The sequence below is a fragment of the Cannabis sativa genome, chromosome 4, assembly GCF_029168945.1.
Source record: "Cannabis sativa cultivar Pink pepper isolate KNU-18-1 chromosome 4, ASM2916894v1, whole genome shotgun sequence".
Lineage (NCBI taxonomy): Eukaryota > Viridiplantae > Streptophyta > Magnoliopsida > Rosales > Cannabaceae > Cannabis > Cannabis sativa.
Genome location: NC_083604.1, coordinates 79221454 through 79239931, shown reverse-complemented (window position 1 = coordinate 79239931; position 18478 = coordinate 79221454). Strand labels below are relative to the sequence as shown.

The window sequence follows — 18478 nt, the reverse complement described above, 5'->3', positions numbered from 1 at the left end:
TAAAGGGGTGATCCGCCGTGAAAATGGGGCTACGAATCCCTTGCTACGTGGACTGCTAACAAAATCTGACTGAACCACTATATTTCATCGTCTTCTGTATTTTTTCCGGCTTTGTTGTCTGTTCTCGCATTCCCATTTGAGTGCTCGCCGTTTTAGGTTGACTACTCGCATTTATATTCTTTCAAATAATTCTATCTTTTACCAGCTAAATTACACTTCTTGGTGTTGTGAAATTCTAGTAACAACATACATTATAAAATTTTCTATTGTATAATTAAGAATAATTGTAGCTTAACTTTTTTTCCTTTTGTTAGAGAGAAAATTGTGATTAAACTTTTATTTGTTGCAGTTTGAGCATTTCCAAAGTCCAAACTATTTAGAGGTGTAAAAAATTTCCACGTCAAAAATCTCTTTTTTATCATTATTTTTTATAATTTTACTTCTAAAAGGTACTTCAAAAGTTAATACTATTGTCTCATGTATTATTATTTAATATATTATTTATTATAGTTTTGTTCATAAAAAATAAAAATAATAATAAAAAAGTGGATGATACCAATGGCAAGTTTTGGCATCAGTGTTACTCTATCTTTGGCTTGACACCCAAACATTTTCAATAGTTAGCTCATTCTAAGTATTCTTCCACATCAGCAAGCACCTTTATTAAAGATGCTCTTACTGGCTATGTAAAAAATTTGATAGCAAAAGTCCTATGTAGTTTTATTAAAGATGCTCTTTTATGTAGGAAAGGAAAATTCAAGGTAAAAACTTTGTACCTTTCTCTCGAAGTCAGCTATAGCTTGGCAAGTCATTAATAATCATCTCTTGACAAAGAGATCATCTTTGTAAAGTCCGTTTGATTCCTTCCACCTCAGTAGGTGACTGAAACTATTCAGCATTTCTTTTTTGATTGCATATTTACAGAGAAGGTGACTGAAAATGTTAAGTTGGCGCTTTGATTAGTTTGATAAACTCCTTTTGGGAGGTGAAAATTAAACTCTTTCTTTGTAGTAGTCTGTTGGTAGTTTTATAAAGGGAAATTTCTGTTTTATGTTTATTTTATAAAGATACAATATTAATTTTTGTACAATTATCTCAAATTCTAATATTTTTGTAAATTTCTCCTTATAAATTTCGTTTGGCAGTTTAATCAACTTTTTTAAATGGAAAAAGATGGGCAAGCTCAGGCTAAATAAAGAAAAGATTCCGATTGCTACTTTAATGACTGAGCCATATGAAAAAGTTAAACTGGGCTTGGAGGGGTGCGCCAGGCCCATGCTGTAGTGCAACACATAGGCGACGCGTAAAGACCCGAGTAGCAAGCTACTGAATGGGCCTTTCCCCTTAAAAAATTAATTTAATATCGTGTGGGCCATTGGCCCACATATCAGATATTAAACTGATAAGAACAGATACTACACTTGATCTTAGCCAAAAGGCCGAGAAAGGTATGAATTGAATCAGGAAAGAGTTCCACTTAAATAGCCACATATACAAGAAGACCTTCTCTATTTAATCAATGTGGGACTACATGAGTCAACTGCACTTGCCTTATACCTGGAAAAATATATGAAGATAAGAAATCCAAATGCCTGCCTTAATTCTCCACTATTATAAAAATTGTTTGGCTAATAAGTATAATACCATAACACAAAAAATTGATAAAACATTCTAACTAGCGACTGCATTTTCTTTCAAACTTACTTTGCTGCACCTTAGTTATTTCAACCAAAATCTGATATGTCATATAAACCAGAATCGAATATGTCATTTATTAGTTATTTCAACCAAAATCTGATATGTCATATCAACCAAAATCGGATGTCATATAAACCAAAATCATATTAGTTTGCCACCTTAGTAACTAAGCTGCAACAAAGTAACAAAAAGTTTGAGCGTAAATAATATTTTGGACCTTGTGTTTTGCAAAAGTTATTGATTGGACTTTCTATTTTGTTAAATGACAAAATAGATCATGTATTATCTAAAATGATAAAAATAGGACTCTTAACTGATTTTTTTGTCAAAATAAAATTTAATAATAATTTGATCTAAAAGTATTATGACAAAACTGTTTACATTTTTCGTATCTGTTCGAATTTTCAAGTTAGTTATATTAAAAAAAAGTTGTCAAAAATTAAGCTCAAGGTCCTATTTTGGAAAATACAGGGTTTATTTTGTCATTTAACAAAACAGATGGTCCAATTGGTAATTTTTGTAAAACACGTGGTCTAAAATGGTATTTACCCTAATTTTGACATTTTTTTAAGCTGCAAAAAGAATAAATTATAGTGTAATAGAAGGTGATATATTTTGTCAGATTAAAATCATCAATATGAGCTTATATATTGGTATATTACTATTTGTAGTTTGATCCAAATAAAATAATCATTTTAGTAATTATAAGTCATGAGTATTAAAATGGCATGAGCTAAATTTGTAAGTACCTTAAGCGATATTTTTAATTTATTGAGGGGCTAAATTAGAAAAACTTAATTCAAAAATATTGAAGGCATGCGTTTCAGCTGTCTCCCTCTTCCATGGCGAAGAAGAAGTAAGTCGTTCGAAAGCCGATTCAGAATAATATTTCGGATCCCCCTTTAATCCAAGATGGTGTGGATGGTGAGAATTCGAGTGAGCAGTTCACGGACTGCTTAGAACAAGAGGTAGATCCTCAAATTGATGAGCTAGTGCGATCTGAGATTAGGGGAAAAATAGCTGAGGAAATAGAACTATTTGAAAGTGGGAATAAATCGTGGGTTGAGGAGGTTGAAGATGATGATTATCAAACGAATTCCCAACATCAATGGAAGCAATTCACTATTGATAAGATCTCTTATCAAGATGCAAAACTTTCGTACATGGAACCTTTAATTCAAGATGGAAAAAAGATTGGTAAGGTTGATCTGAATGAGGTTAAATCTCAATCGACATTTTGGAATTCAGCTGTGATTTGTATGGTGCTTGGAGTCAATCCTCCTTTTGCCATTTTTGAAGGATTCATTAGGAGAGTTTGGGGTAAATAAAGGATAGCTCAGATAGTGAGAATGAATGTTGGATTTACAATTATGAAGTTCAATGACGAAGCTACTAGGGATCATGTGCTTGAAGAGGGAGTGTTACAGTTTGATAGAAAACCTGTCATAGTTAGGCCATGGTCAGCTGATATCGATGCTTTGAAATTGATTAAATCGGTGCCTCTTTGGATCCGATTATATGACAGGGCCAGTTTGACACAGCTATGCTGTGGGGAAAAGCAGTTGTAGATGTGCTGTGAGAAAAAATAGTTGTAGATGTGCTGTGAGAAAAAGCAACTGTTGCAGAACTGTGGAAAAAAGCTAAGCTGAGTGTTTGGTAAATTATAAATTTTAAAGTGTTACGAGTTGTTAAGATTCTATAATAATAATGATGATATTTTAATCTAGTTCATTATAATCACAAATATATATATAAATATGTTATATAAAATTTTTATTTCTAAATATCTTTAATTTTTTTTTTTTTGAAGTATAAATTTATAATATGCATTTGATAAAAATAATTTTTAATATTTTTAAAGAATATTTTTATCACTTGTTAAAGAAAAAATTATAATTTATAAGAAACTTAGGTTGATATTGTTGGTTAATAATAAAAATATAAATATAAAAAAAATTAAAACAAAATAAAAAGTTAGAAATTTAAATATTATTTATTTTAAATACTTTTTTCGAATTTTATTTTTTGTAATATATAATAAATAATTAAATAAATTTTTAGTGAAAAATAATTTATTATAGTCTTTTAAGCAAAACAGCTTTTTTTAAAAGTTGGGCTGTACTAGCTTTAGCTTTTAGCTGTAGCTTTTTCATAAATTCATCAATAAGTTGTTTTTTAACTGCTTACCAAACACCTTTTTGTCACAGTCTTTTTAAAAAGCAACTTTTAGTTTTTTCAAATGTTGTGCCAAACGGGCCCTTAGTCTTGCAATATTGGGGTTCTAAATGTCTTAGTGCTATTGTTAGCACTATTGGGAAGCTGATAATGGTTGATAGAGTTACTAAAGAAAAATCTATGGTGAAGTTTGCTCGGGTTTCGGTTGAGATGGAAATTTTAGATTCACCTCCCCGAATTGTGAAGTTTCTTAATGAGCATGACAGACTTGTTGATTAAAATAAGGATTATGAATGGCTGCCAATAAAATGCAAGAACTGTGGTGGTTATGGCCATGGAATGGTCGATTGTAAGAAGAAAAAAAGCTCTGTGGGTAAAAAAGACAAAAGTTGAGGAAGAGAAAAAAGTAGAGACTGGTGTTGAATCTGATGCTCTTAATTTAGAAAAACAGGCTGCTACTGTTGTTCTTGAAGCTCAAATGGAAGATAGTAATACTATAATTAGTGTTTTGGGATTGGAACTAATAAAGGAATCTATTGGCAAACCCCAAAGAAGGGCATTATGAGAAGATCAAATTTGAGAAATAGTCTGAAGAATATTGTTCAAGAGACAAACAGTCAACCAGGAAGTTCAAAGAATGCTCATGAGGCCTTATAAGAGCAGCCTAACTTAAGGGAGGTACTTTTTCTTCTTGTTGATCATGGAAAATTGCAGAATAATAAGTTGAAATATGAAAGGGTTGAATAATAGTAATAAGTAGGATGCAGTTGTAGATACCTACAGTATTAAGAAGGTAGGAGTTATAGGTTTATTGGAAACTAAAATGAAGAATCCAAAAGTTGTTGAAATGATTAATTCTCAGTTTTAGGGTTGGGATTACTATACTAGCTCTGTTACTGAAGGTCTTATTTTGATTTTGTAGAGGAAAGTATATGAGCGAGTCATTGCAGTGGAAATCAGATTAGTTTGTTCATTGCTTTATAAAAATGGCAGGGATTTCTCAAGTTTTTTGTGCTACTTTTTGTTTATGGCTCTAACTCGCTTAAGGAAAAGAAGTGTTGATACCTTTCTAATCTTAAGTTTTATGTGTATTCGTGACAATATTTGGGCTTGCTTTGAGGTTAGTTGATTGGTTATCTAGTTCAGGTTCTCATTTTACTTGGACTAATAATCAAGATGGTCAAGATAGAATTTATTCTAGGATTGATCATGTGTTCAAAAATGAAGATTCGTTAGATGTTTTCCCTAATTCATCAGCTATATTCTAGTCGGAAATTATCTCAGACCACTGCTCTTGTATTGTTTCTTCAACTCAACCTCAGAATATTGGAACTAAACCATTTCGCTTCTTTGATTTCTGGTCCCAACATATTGGTTTTAAAGATTCTGTTATGGCTAGTTGGAATTTACCGCTAAGAAGTTTTGTGCTTAAAGCTCTTTATTTAAAGTTAATGAGACTGAAGCATGTTCTTAAAAGATTCAATAGGGAGTTAGTTGGTCATGTACAGGCTATTTTTCATAAAGCTAAAGAGTATTATCAAGAAGCTAAAGCTGCTGCTCAAGCTCACCCAAGAGATGTTTGTTTTCAAGCTGAATTAGAGGCTGCTAAGGATTATAATGTTAAATCGGGTATGCTTCCAAGTTTTCTGGTGCAATGAAGTAAAGTCGATTTGTTGAGAAAGGGAAATGAAAATAATGCTTATTTTCATGCTTGTATTAAGAAGAGAAGGGAGGAAAATAGGATTGCTTCTTTTGTTAATGAGCAGGGAGATTTGGCTGACCATTATAGTGAGGTTGTTGACCATTTTGTTCAATATTTTGAGGAAAGTAGATTTTCTTTAAAGTATTTAGGAGTCCTATTAAGACCTACCAAGTGAAAGTTGGAAGATAGTGATGTTATCTTGAGAAAAATAAAACTCATGATTTACACTTGGGCTTCTAGGCATTTATCGTTTGTTGGGAGAGTCCAATTGATCCATTCAGTTCTTATAGGCTTAAGGAACTATTGGATGAGCATTTTTCTTCTTCCTCAGAGTGTTATTAAAAAAGTTGAGAAACTTTGCAGAGAATTTCTTTGGGGCTGTCTTCCTAAGTTGTTTGGAGGTTTGGGATTTCGAGAGGGCCCTTTGTGGAACAAAACAACTTTGGTTAAGTATATTTGGGCTATAATGGAGAAGCAAGACTTGTTATGGGTTAAATGAGTTAGTTCAATATAACTCAAAGGAGCTAATTTCTAGAATTATAATTTGAAGCAGGATTCGAGCTGATATTGGAGAAAACTTTGTCATTTGAGGAAAATATTTTGTAGAGGTACTATAACTACTGAAGGAAGTTCTGACAAATTTAGAGCTGCAAAACTCTATAACAGTCTTATTTAGCAACCTGCTATTAGTTATCAAAGAAATGTTTGGTGTCAACTACGTGCTCCTAAACATAAGTTTATTTTTTTGGCAAGCTTTGAACTCCCATCTTTTTACTAGAGACAAGTCGGTCAAGTTCTGCATCTCTGTTGAAAATTTAAACTATCCTATTTGTGATTTAACAAAAGAAAGTCACGCTCATTTATTCTTTGATTGCATTTTGTCTGATCGAGTGATTCAGATGATGTTCAGTTGGTTGGGGCCTATTTCTTGGCCTCAAGTGTTTGAAAGCTGGAACATGTGGATCTGCAATACCAAGAAAGGCTTGGCTATTGCAGTTATAAATTGTTTGATGGCCGTAACAGTGTATGAGATGGAAAAATCGAAATAAGTGTGTTTAAAGGTTATTCTAGGTCAACTAAGTCGATTGTTGCTGAGGTTCAAAAGACGTTATCTTATAAATTGCTTAATATTGCTAGAGGGAAGGTTAACACTAATGATCAACACTTTCTGCTTAAATGTATAGTTTATTAAGAAATTAAAAGCTGGAGCTGGTTTGTTGTAAGCTAGACTGGTTTTAGTTGTTTGGTTGTGTTTGTATTTGTTCCGTGAATAATGATAATTTCCTTTCTTGATTAATAAAATAGAAATACTTAAGATGAATAACATATTTATAAAGTTATAAATTAGTAGTGGTTCTAAAGAAACAAAACAAGAGTCACTATTCTCATTTTTCTTGAGAGAAAACTAAATAATCTTAAATTTTAAATTTTGTATTATTGGAAGATCATTACCTAAAATTACAATAATTGTCTTGAATTAAATTCATGTTCTTCCTCCCTTTGAATTAGTAAAAGATTTATTTAGATCTATATTTATAGACTTTATAATTATATAATATTGTTATCTATAGAAGTAAATACTTTTGCATTCATTTTTTTTCCACTTTAGATGTTCAAATGGATTTGGAATTAAATATAACTCACCCTGTCATTGCATTAGGAGAGAAACTAAAATAAACGAGTTCCTAGGACTGCTGAAAAAGTTAAACTGGGCTTGGAGGGGTGCGCCAGGCCCATGCTGTAGTGCAACACATAGGCGACGCGTAAGGACCCTAGTAGCAAGCTACCGAATGGGCCTTACCCCTTAAAAAATTAATTTAATATCGTGTGGACCATTGGCCCACATATCAGATATTAAACTGATAAGAACAGATACTACACTTGATCTTAGCCAAAAGGCCGAGAAAGGTATGAATTGGAAAGTTAAAGACTTCCCATTAAATAGCTACACATACAAATAGGCCTTCTCTATTTAATCAATGTGGGACGAAATGAGTCAAATGCACTTGCCAGCTGCCTGCCTTCTTTTCTACTACTGTCACTTACAAAAATTGTTTGTCTTCCTTTTGTTGGTGGTAATTCAATTGATGAGACTTTAAAAAATTAGTAAAACCATTATTTTTAGAGGGAAAAAATAATAATAATAAATAGTCTAATGACCAATTTGGCTAATACAAAACACAAAAAAATTGATATATATATAGACACAAAAACAAAACATTCTAACTAGGAATTACATTTTCCTTAAAACTTAATTTGTCGAACTTGATTACTACAACTAAAATTTGAGGTATGCCAAAAAAATCAAAATTATAGTGTAATAGAAGGTGGCATAGTCAAGATGGAATCGCTTGGGCCAATTAATTATATTGTGGACTTTCACTCCCCACCCTTAGATCCCCAATTTCGACCTCTTAGTTCCTATGCTCATGTGCACGTTTTTCAATGGGTTAGTTTGGTGTAGTGCTGTAAGTTCGTGCGTGCTGTTGGCCTGACTTGTTACTTATTTGTGTTTTTCTTAGATCGTGTCGTGTTGTACCGCAAAAAAAATATGGGATGTATCGTGTCGTGTTGTACCGCAAAAAACAATATGGGATGTGTCGTGTCGTGACAACATTTTTAAAGAGTAGGTCTGATATTTTCATCTCAGATCCCTGTCGTGCTTTGCTCGTTCCGGCCCGTATTTCTTAAATAGGCAGCCCATTTTTATATTTGGACTTGAATTCGTACTTTACTTTTTTATATTTTTTTTTTACAATTACTAAATGATATATATTTCAAAACTTTAATTATATTTATATAACTTTTGAACAATATTTTACAAATAATTATATAAAAAAAATTATGAATATATTTGAATATTTACTTATAAATACTCAAATTTTTATATCACGTCTTATAAATAAATTAATATATAATTTTAATTTTTCATGTTTTAATAGTTTTAATTATAAAATTATAATATTCGGTATTATATTTAATTTTTAATAATATTTTAACTTATTTAAAATTAATAAATTCATATCTTAATAATAATAAATTATAAAGTTTTTTAATATGTCGTGTCGTATTTTTTGGACTTGTCGTGTGTCGTGCTTTTCGGGCTAGTCTATTCGTGCTTACGTGTCGTGCTTTTTGTGCTTCTCATATCGTATCTTGCTTAAGGATATATTTTTCGTGTCATGTCGTGTCAATTTGTAGTATCGTGTCGTGTTGTGCTTAAGGATATATTTTTCGTATCATGTTGTGCTTATTTGTAGTATCGTGTCGTGTCGTGCTCAAATCCGTATTTTTTTGTGTCTAGTCGTGCTCGTGCCTTCTGAACTTGTGTCGATTTCGTATCGTGTCAAAAAATTTGAACCGTATTTACAATACTAATTTGGTGTAATCAAAATCAACTAGCCCGCATGAAATACATAGTAAGTTTTCACCGAGTTGATCGCTTGAGTTGCCTGCTTTATATGTTCTTTTGTTGAGTTTGAGGATGAACAAGAAATCACATTCTCACGAGAATGGGAAAGCCATTCCACATTACAACAATATGATTAGGAAGCAAGTTTAACACTCATATATTCACACACAAAAAAAAAAAGTTAAACACTCATATTGAAAGGGACTAAATTTTGTAACTTATTGCAAAGATGCAAACCGAATCACATAAATTTTGACCGTATTAAGTCTACAAAATCTTATATTGTATCATATCAAATCTACATGTCACTAAAAATTACCACACTTAAAAATATAGTATGGATTTAGTCCATAAACAAGTATGACATGTGTGAACACACCCAATTGGAGTAGAATTGAACTTTCTTTAATATGAAATATAAATAAATTGGGTTAGGAGTGACACCACACTAATAAGTAATTTCAATATTAATTTAGTCAAGTAGTGGGTTTTTTTTTTTTCCTACTCTTATTATTGGTTGTCGTTTTATTTATGGTATTAATATTATCTTCTCCAAATGATGTCGTTTTGTATTCCTAAACCTTTGATCTGAACCCCAATCCACTGTGGTATTAGACAGAGCACACAGAATCTGATTGCGCGCGTTCATTTCTTATGCTGTCTCTCGCAAAGCGACTCCAAACCCTTCCTCAATGCCTCGGGGCCGCCACACATCACCTCCGGTGGTTCCGGAACGATGCTGCCGGTCCACCCAGGCGCCGTCGCAAGACCCCGGCACTTGCTCGTAAGAGGGCGGAAGACAACTCTGAGTGGTGGATTGTCGACGGAGAAGTTCACGAGATCGGCGAAAATGTACCTCTACGCGAGCGTTTCGTCCTTCCTAGGGATAATATTCCTAATAAGCGTCGGAAGCAGCTCAGGGAACAGTTCATGCGCCGGACTCGCCTCGTTATCAAAGAATCGGTTTGCTTCTCTTTGTTCTCAACTTTTTTTTTTCCTGTTTGGTTTACAAGAAAATGAGGGAAAACGAAGGAATTTCCTCAAAATGTTTGCCTAATTTTAATTAAAAGGAGCATGAGCCTTGGTGCAAAAGGTATTTGGAGCTGTATCAAGAGCTTAGAGAAAATTGGGAGAGGCTTTACTGGGATGAGGGATACACTAAGAAACACGGTGAAGATCATGCAAATTACGAGTCTGCTGAAGATGATGATGACGATTTTTCTCCATATAGGTTCGCACAACCCATTCTTGTGGTGCCATTACCACTCATTAAAATTTGCTTCTTAATATCTCGTTGGTGATATTTACAGTGTACTAATTTTTCTCTTGCTAGATTCTAAATATTCCTTTCTGTCTTTTTGTTGATAATTTCAGGAATAGGTCATCCAATCCTGAGCGACTAAAGGTACAAATTTGGTTAAACTGGAAATTTTTGTTATGCAATTGGATCAAGAATTGAGAATGACTCCTGTTTGTTTGTTTTGATTATAATGACAGTAGTTTAGGAAAACTGAAAATTCACTCAAGCAAAGTCCTTGTAGTATTAGAAGTTGAATTCTGCTACTAACTGAGGTTACTGTTGTATACTATAGTATATACATATACAAACTAAGAAAATGTGTAATTTTCAGGAGACTCTAGTGATTGTTATAATCAAAATTTGGCTAATGTGATTGCTATTTCCTAATTTTGATTTACTCTTAGTGGATAGATTGTGATGTTTTGTTACTTGTCAATGGTTACTGAGTTGAATGTACAGTGTCTGGTTAAGAGGTTTTCTTGCTATTTCCAAACTCCAGGAAAGCATAAAACTTCTGGGAGAATCAGATAGTAATTGTAATGTCAGGTTTCATAGAGTGTACTACTTATGATGCCCCTTATGCCCTGGGCGACACACGAGCTACAATGGCTGGGACAAAGGGTTGCGATTGTTCTCTAGTTCATTGGATTGGATGATGTTATTCATGTATCTTGCACTGTGATTTTTCATTGATTTATTACCTTGAAATGACGGTGTAAAAAATAGATTGGATCATGCCACATTTGCTTTGAATGGCTTAGATTGTTTTTGTGCTAGAATATATGATGATTTTATTCTAATGCTCAAATATTTTTATTTTATTGAAGGAACGGAGTTTTGTTGTAAACAAGCAAGATGATACCTGGGAAAAGGTCAACCTAGTAAGGGATAAATTTGAGTATGACAGGGAGAGAAGAATGAGAGACAAAGGTTAGTTGAATATATTTCTGACTCTCCTGCTGACCTTTGTGGGAGGAGTTCTTCGATATATTGTCTAATATAACAATATCCCTTAGCCAGCTTGGTCTTGCTTTTATTAGTACCTAACTACTTAATAACTAGCCTGTTCAAACTGAAGATTGGTATATAATGTTTTGGGTAGAGATGTAGCATGCTTCATATGCTAAAAATTCAGAACTTAGCACATTTCATCAGGAAGTAAATGAAAGTCAAAACAATAGAGATTGAAAATTCCACTGCATATGGATCCTAATCTGGTTCAAAAATTTGTGTTGCAGCATTTGCACCGATGCACGGAGAAGCTACATCCGACTCTCATAATTCAAATCGTAATCAGCCTTTTGATGCTCAAAGATACTTTCCCCAGGATGAAAGAAAGTAAATCTAGACGTACCAAAGCTATGCACATGTGAATTTCATTATAGAAGGAATCTTGCTGATGCCGGAGTCCATCTACTTTTCTGCTAACCCGGCAAATGTTTTTGAAGTGTTACTATTTCTGGCAGCAGTGACCTTGTGTTGCTCCAACTCAATGTCAAATTAGTTTGGTTGTTTTGCTAAGCTTCTGGAGTGATAGTATTCCTCTACATCAACCATCCCATCCACAAAAAGAAAATTAGTCTGATACCAAAAACTATAGTTGTATACCATCAAATATCATTATTTCCTCTTGTTTATTAAAAACTTATTTCTAGTGTTTTTGCTATGTATGGATGTTTCACTGAATTCTACCAAACTAGTTGGTTTTTGGGTCAATCCATCCACTGCCCAAATTGGATTAAAATGTAGAAAGAAACTGCAAAATTTTATAGGATGTGGTTCTCTAAATTGTTTCCTTTGCTTATGTTTAAGATTGTAATTAATCAATTCCATAACCCGAAAATTCGATTTGATTGCCTTTATTTAATGATTCGTATTTTTTAAATTCTTCATTCTCATCTTTTAACTTTTCATTACTAAAAGTTTAACATAAAACTTAAATCTTACAAGATTTTGTAACATTAAACAAATTGAATGTGATTTACAATTTTATCTGTCAAGAAACTTGGATTTACATATTGATATTGATTGCTTCTCTACCATTTGTGAGTTTGGTACAATTATGAGAGAAAACGAGGGAATGAGAAGAGAGGGGTGGGGAAAAAAAATAAATAAGCTTATCTCATAAACAATTTTTTTTACATGTAGTGAGATTGGAAGATTAATTTTGTTCTTTCTTAGTCGAATTTCAAAGTTTGAGGGTATTTTTAATCTAAGAAAGCTCTAATTGATGTAGCATTTAGAAATGATTAAATCTTACAAGATGTTCTAACATTAAACAAATTGAATGTGATTTCCAAATTTATCTGTCAAGTATCAGTTTGTCCAGAATTTTTTTTTTTTTAATTTTTAACATTTTATTTTCTTTTTGAGGGGGATAAATTAAAATATGGCAAATGAGGTATAAATAAATATAAAATTTAAAAAGAAGGACAAGATTGTAAAAAAGGTACAACACATAACAGCGTACGTAGTTTTTTACATGAGAAAGTAAGAGTAGAAGTAGTGTCATTTTTGTTGGTGGCCGGCGCCAAAAACCTTCCCAAACACTCCTCACTGTTACATTTTTGAAATTGAAACAAGAAGAAGAAGAAGAAGAAGATCAGAGTGAGAGTGAGGCCTCAGGCCTAGACAGATAGAGATCGAGAATGAGCGGAGCCAAATTGTGCTCCTTGTTAGGTGAATTGGGGTACGAAGGTGCGGAGGCATTAGACCCTGATAGCTTCGAATGGCCATTCCAATACGACGACGCACGACCTATTCTCGACTGGATCTGCTCCAGCCTCCGTCCCTCTAATGTCCTTTCACTCCCCGAACTATCCCAGTAACCTTCCCTTCTTTCTCTTTTCTCTCGTTATTTTACATTGTTTTTGCTTGCTGAGAAACTCTAGAAATTAGTGGAGGAATCGTTGTGAATTACTGGGTTTTATGCTATTTCGTTTCTTTTGGCTGAATTTGAAATGAAATGTGAAATCACTGGTATGTAATTATCTATATGATTTGGTTTCTAGGTATGGACAATTTCTTCAAGAGGGGAAGCTACTTGAGGTATGTATCTGGGTTTCCCTTTCTTAGTTTCATTTGGTGCAGAATTGAAAATTGTGATGAACAGGTTGAAATGATCTCAAGTATATGGGCTACAAATGATACTTAATTTCCATGATTGGGCAGGGTGAAGACTTGGACTTTGCCTATGATAGCATTTCAGCTTTTGCTTCCAGGAGAGATAACCAAGAAGCGGTTTTTGGAGCTGAAGAAGGATTGAAGGACATCAGGTAATATACAATTTTGAATCTTTGATGCTACATTACTGTCTTTAAGTGGGAATATCTTAAAAAATTTGGTTAAGGAAATTTTTTGTGCAATATGATTGATTCTATACAAGCATCTATTTCGATGTGAATTATGTTAAGATGGGGTGGAATGTAAGTTATTTATGTGTAACTTTTTGATATAAAACAAATAGAATGACTTATAAGAAATACAGTTTGATGGTTATTTGTCTTAGACGTATTGATTAATTTTAGATATTCGGTAGGTTTTTAACATTGTTAATCATACAAATTTAGGATGTGAGAATTTTCTCCAAGAGTTCTAATAAACTTCTTATTTGTTTTAGGGATGCAACTATGGCCTATAGAACTGAAGCTTTAGACTTGCAGAGACAACTTAGAAGCTTGCAATCTCAATTTGATATGCTGTCTGGTCAGGCTTCTTCCTTGATACAAGGGAGACGAGCAAGAGTTGCCGCTACATCTACTGTCAATGGACACCTTACAACTGTAGATGACAGCCTTTCTGCTAGAAATTTACAGGTAGCTAGGAGACAAGAGTTTTCTTTATTTTATCAATATTTGGAAATTGTGCTTCTGTTCTGGCTATAAAGTAACTTGTGATTAATTTGTTCTTTTTAAAGTAATTTGTTGATGCATTCTGTGAGGTTTTTTTTTTTTGTTATTGCAATCTGTGAGGTTTTTTTTGTTATTGCAATCTACAAGTAATTTGTTAATGAAATTTACATTTATCAAGTGAAAGATTCCCCCTCCTTTCTTTTCCCCTCGTGATGCCATATTGTTGTGTTCCGACATTAATATCTTGCAAGGAAGTAATTACCTCATTTATTTGTTGTGTATTTTTGACAAGTGATTTTTTTTTAGATGAATGCAGTTCTAGAAAAGATTGCTTCTACCTCAGAGGAGTTGGCTCATTATCATTCTGGAGAGGGTATTGCTTACTTGTACTTGTTGGCTATATGATTCTTCAAAAACGATTTGACATATTTATTTTTTTCCCTTTGTGTACACCATAATGGGACTAATTAATGGCTAACCATGCATAAATAATAAGGCTTTAATCCTTTTTCTGCTCTAATTAGCTCTATTTTTTACATTCAGAGGATGGAATCTACTTAGCTTACTCTTACTTTGATCCCTACTTGGTTGGAGATTCAGCTTGTATAAAGGAGCTAAATCAGTGGTTTTCTAAGCAGTTGGACACGGTACCAAGTATAAACATTTATTGCTGTTTTCTAGAATGTATATTGTGATTTCTTCTGATGCTCTTTCTACATCATTTTTAATTTATCAGGGTCCCTTCCGATTAGTTGCTGAAGATGGAAAGTCTAAGTGCTCATGGGTGAGTCTTGATGATATCTCAAATATCATCATACGAGGTAATTTTCCAGCTGCCTTGGTGCTGTCCTCATCAAATTTCTTTTCATTTCTGTATTGTTTTTCCATTATTTTTTGGGTATACGGATTCCCCCTTGTTTCCCTAATGTATATTTATGTATGCCCATTGAGAGAGACAGAACATTATCTTTTAACTTTTATAGAATTTATTTTATTATTTTTAAGGAGATTTTTGGAATGAAAAATCTTTTTTCTTTGTTGGAAAATAGGAAAGATTGTCGTCTGTCGTCACTTGTGAGTTTGGCCATTTTTATTTTCCGCAAATGAATCTTCTCTAATTGATCTGTTTTTGCAGCAGATATTGAAACATCTCATCATCAACGTGTCTCTGAGTTGCAACGACTTCGTTCAGTGTAAGTTTTTCTTAATCCTATGGACTGGTCTATTTCCTTTGCGCATATTAACAAAGTTTCATTTAGCTTTGAATTGAATACTGAAAACGTTGACAAATAACAATGTCTTGTGGTTATTTGGAAGAAATGATAAAAAAGAAGAGTTTGACTTATTTCACTCATTATATCAGGGAAGCAGAGTCTGTTAGTAAGGCTAATTATATAATCTGTTGTAGATGTTTTCTCTGTTGTTAATATTTATATAAACTCTATATTAAAAAAACATAAAATTTTAGCGGGGCCTTCATCCCCCATTTACCTTTAACTGGACCTTTAACTGGCTTTGTGCCTTTAGTATGATGTGAAAAGAGCAATTATAACATGCCATGAATATTTTTACTTGTGGTTAAAGCATGTTGAAGTTATATAGGAAAAATTCTATGATGATTTTGTAACTGATTGTCATTTGGAACAGTTTTGGGACAAGTGAAAGACAATGGGTGGAAGCCCAAGTTGAGAATGCTAAGCAGCAAGCTATTCTAATATCACTTAGATCTCAAGTAACTTCAGATGAAGCACACATTCATCTTGATCTTCACTCTCTCAGGTATGCTCCTTCTACTAGTTGATTCGTTAACGCATCATTGAGTTCATAGCTCTTTTACTATATGTACCAAACTAGAAACTACATTTTGCAACTTACATTCCTTCAGCTTGATCTTCTTGGTTACTAATGTTACACGATATTCAGGAGAAAGCATTCTGAACTGGTTGGAGAACTATCAAATCTTTATCATAAAGAAGAGAAATTGTTATCTGAGGTGTGTACCTTAACTTTTGGGCCTCTTTTATATTATTGGCTTTGAGGGGATTTTTCCTATATGTTTGTTTTAAGTTAGAAGGCTTCTTTATGCTTTCATTTTCTTACGAATTGGTGGATAATTTTTCTGTTGTTGCATTTATATTTTCTAACCAATTGTGTGTTTCTGATTTAAAGACAATACCGGATCTTTGTTGGGAGCTGGCTCAGCTCCAAGACACATACATTTTGCAAGGTATTTCTTCTAGCTTTCCCTTTACAGAAGTGTCATATGAACCCATTTTTGATTTCTTATTTCTCTAAGACTGATGCAATCTGAATGGAATTATAGGTGATTATGATTTGAAGGTCATGCGTCAAGAATATTATATTAACCGACAGAAAGCGGTATTATTAGATACACCTATTTTAACTTTTCTTTTTTAATTATTATTATTGTTTTTGTAGAGAGGAAAGAGCTCTAACTTGATTTTCAACATCATTCCAAGTTAACTTTGTTGGTAGAAATATATTCCCATCACCATACTTACTGATTTTGTACACTGACATTTCATAATCCTTATGTGAACTTGTAGTTTATAAATCATCTGGTTAATCAGCTTGCAAGACATCAATTCTTAAAAATTGCTTGCCAGTTGGAAAAGAAGAATATGCTTGGAGCATATTCCTTGCTTAAAGTCATTGAGTCAGAGCTGCAAGCTTACCTTTCAGCAACCAAAGGCCGTGTGGTATCTCAACTCTCTATGTTTATCTGTTTCTATCCTGTTCATGTGTACATTGAGATTTAAATATAATATTCCCGTCAATCTTTCCATTCTGAACCACTGTTCTCTCAATTAGGGTCGCTGCCTTGCACTAATACAAGCTGCATCAGATGTGCAAGAACAAGGAGGGGTGGATGATCAGGACCATTTTCTGCATGGTGTCAGAGATCTTTTAAGTATACATTCAAGTAATGACAGTACATAAAATTTTGATAACATTTCTTCCATATTCCTGTTTTTCAATTGATAACGAATTATTGTTTTTAACTACTTTTTATTAGATGCACAAGCTGGGTTGTCAACATATGTATCAGCTCCAGGCATTGTTCAGCAGATATCAGGTCTGCAATCCGACTTAATGACTCTTCAGTCTGATCTTGAAAACTCTCTTCCTGAGGATAGAAATAGATTTATCAATGAGCTGTAAGTTATCATATTCATACTTAACCATCGTAGTACTAGTATTACTGTTACTGGAGAATAATCTTCAAATGCCTTATCTGTGGTTTCTTTTTGCCAGGTGCACTTTAATTCAAAGTTTGCAGCAATTGCTTTTTGCCTCTTCAACCACTGCACAACCGATACTGACGCCTCGGGTACAAAATCATTCACTAGTCTTTTACAGTTACCACTCATTTCTTACCTCACTTTTTAAAGTTTCATACTGTGTTGTGTTACAGTGGCAAAGTTCTAAACATAATGAACTGCCTAAGTAATACTTGACTAGACTTTACACTATTCCATACATCAAGAGCTTGTTCATTTGGTTTACATATGGGATTTGGTTGGTTATTCATGCAATTCGTGACAAGTTGTTTATACATTATTACAACATGATGTCATTTTCCTGTATCCCTTGATTTATTTTTTCAGCCATTAATGAAAGAGCTTGATGAAATGGAGAAGATTAATGCCAAACTCTCTGCTGCCGTCGAAGAGGTGACACTTGAGCACTGCAAGAAGAATGAGGTAACCTTTCATTATTTGATTCTTTTACTATCCTTCTCATTTAATAAGCCAGTCTTTGGAGGTTGTATGAATATCAATATACTGCAGTAGCATCTACAGTTTCCAATTTCAAATGATTAAAAATTCCTGTTCAAAATTAACCCTTCTAAATTAAACAACCAGACCATGTTTCATAATCAATACTATATGTTTAGGGGAATGGAAATCAGGGAAGTGTTTCTATTTCATTTACTTAAATTGAGGGTGGAAGACTCATTCTTGTTCTTTACACGATTTTGTTCATTTCGGTATGCAGATTGTAAAACATCACTCTCAAGAGGTTGCTCTGCAGCGACGGGTCTTTGTTGATTTCTTTTGTAATCCCGAACGTTTGAGGAGCCAAGTTAGGGAGCTGACAGCACGAGTCAGAGCTTTGCAAGTTTCCTAATTTCATATCTCTGTTTTTAATCTCTCTCTCCCCTGGTTTCTGTATGTGCCTGTGAATGTGCGAAGCAGTCTTGTATGTATTTTTGGAATAACTAAGTTGTAAATCTCACTACTTGTGGACGACAATTTTAATTAAATGGAAAATTTCTGGCTCTTTTTAATTGGTAGTAATGAAAATAGAGAAGTGAA

At 33.3% G+C, this 18478-nt stretch overlaps 2 protein-coding genes and 2 non-coding genes across 5 annotated transcripts; 2 read left to right on the top strand and 2 right to left on the bottom strand.

Annotated features, from left to right (window-relative positions):
* Positions 1 to 1257: 1257 nt before the first annotated feature.
* LOC115715379 (U2 spliceosomal RNA) lies at positions 1258 to 1452 on the bottom strand. Its single transcript, XR_004011254.2, has one exon. It is a non-coding gene; the product is annotated as a U2 spliceosomal RNA (small nuclear RNA).
* A 5840-nt stretch (positions 1453 to 7292) lies between these two features.
* Positions 7293 to 7487, bottom strand: LOC115715413 (U2 spliceosomal RNA). The gene has a single exon (XR_004011284.2). It is a non-coding gene; the product is annotated as a U2 spliceosomal RNA (small nuclear RNA).
* A 1868-nt stretch (positions 7488 to 9355) lies between these two features.
* Positions 9356 to 12075, top strand: LOC115714609 (uncharacterized). Its single transcript, XM_030643354.2, has 5 exons — positions 9356 to 9950; positions 10058 to 10218; positions 10362 to 10392; positions 11115 to 11217; positions 11526 to 12075. The coding sequence occupies exons 1-5, from the start codon at positions 9642 to 9644 to the stop codon at positions 11627 to 11629; spliced, it is 708 nt and encodes a 235-aa protein (XP_030499214.1). The 5' UTR covers positions 9356 to 9641; the 3' UTR covers positions 11630 to 12075.
* Positions 12076 to 12178: 103 nt separating this feature from the next.
* Positions 12179 to 18456, top strand: LOC115714353 (AUGMIN subunit 3). 2 transcript variants are annotated; one of them, XM_030643029.2, is made up of 18 exons: positions 12179 to 13111; positions 13299 to 13335; positions 13459 to 13562; positions 13907 to 14102; positions 14445 to 14511; positions 14682 to 14785; positions 14875 to 14959; positions 15277 to 15331; positions 15786 to 15917; positions 16062 to 16131; positions 16308 to 16365; positions 16462 to 16517; positions 16706 to 16858; positions 16971 to 17082; positions 17176 to 17317; positions 17415 to 17490; positions 17768 to 17863; positions 18159 to 18456. In XM_030643029.2, exons 1-18 carry the CDS (start codon positions 12936 to 12938, stop codon positions 18288 to 18290), a joined length of 1851 nt encoding a protein of 616 aa, XP_030498889.1. In that variant the 5' UTR covers positions 12179 to 12935; the 3' UTR covers positions 18291 to 18456. The 2 variants fall into 2 exon arrangements, with proteins under 2 accessions (XP_030498889.1, XP_030498888.1); XM_030643028.2 differs by having other exon boundaries at positions 15274 to 15331.
* Positions 18457 to 18478: the final 22 nt, after the last annotated feature.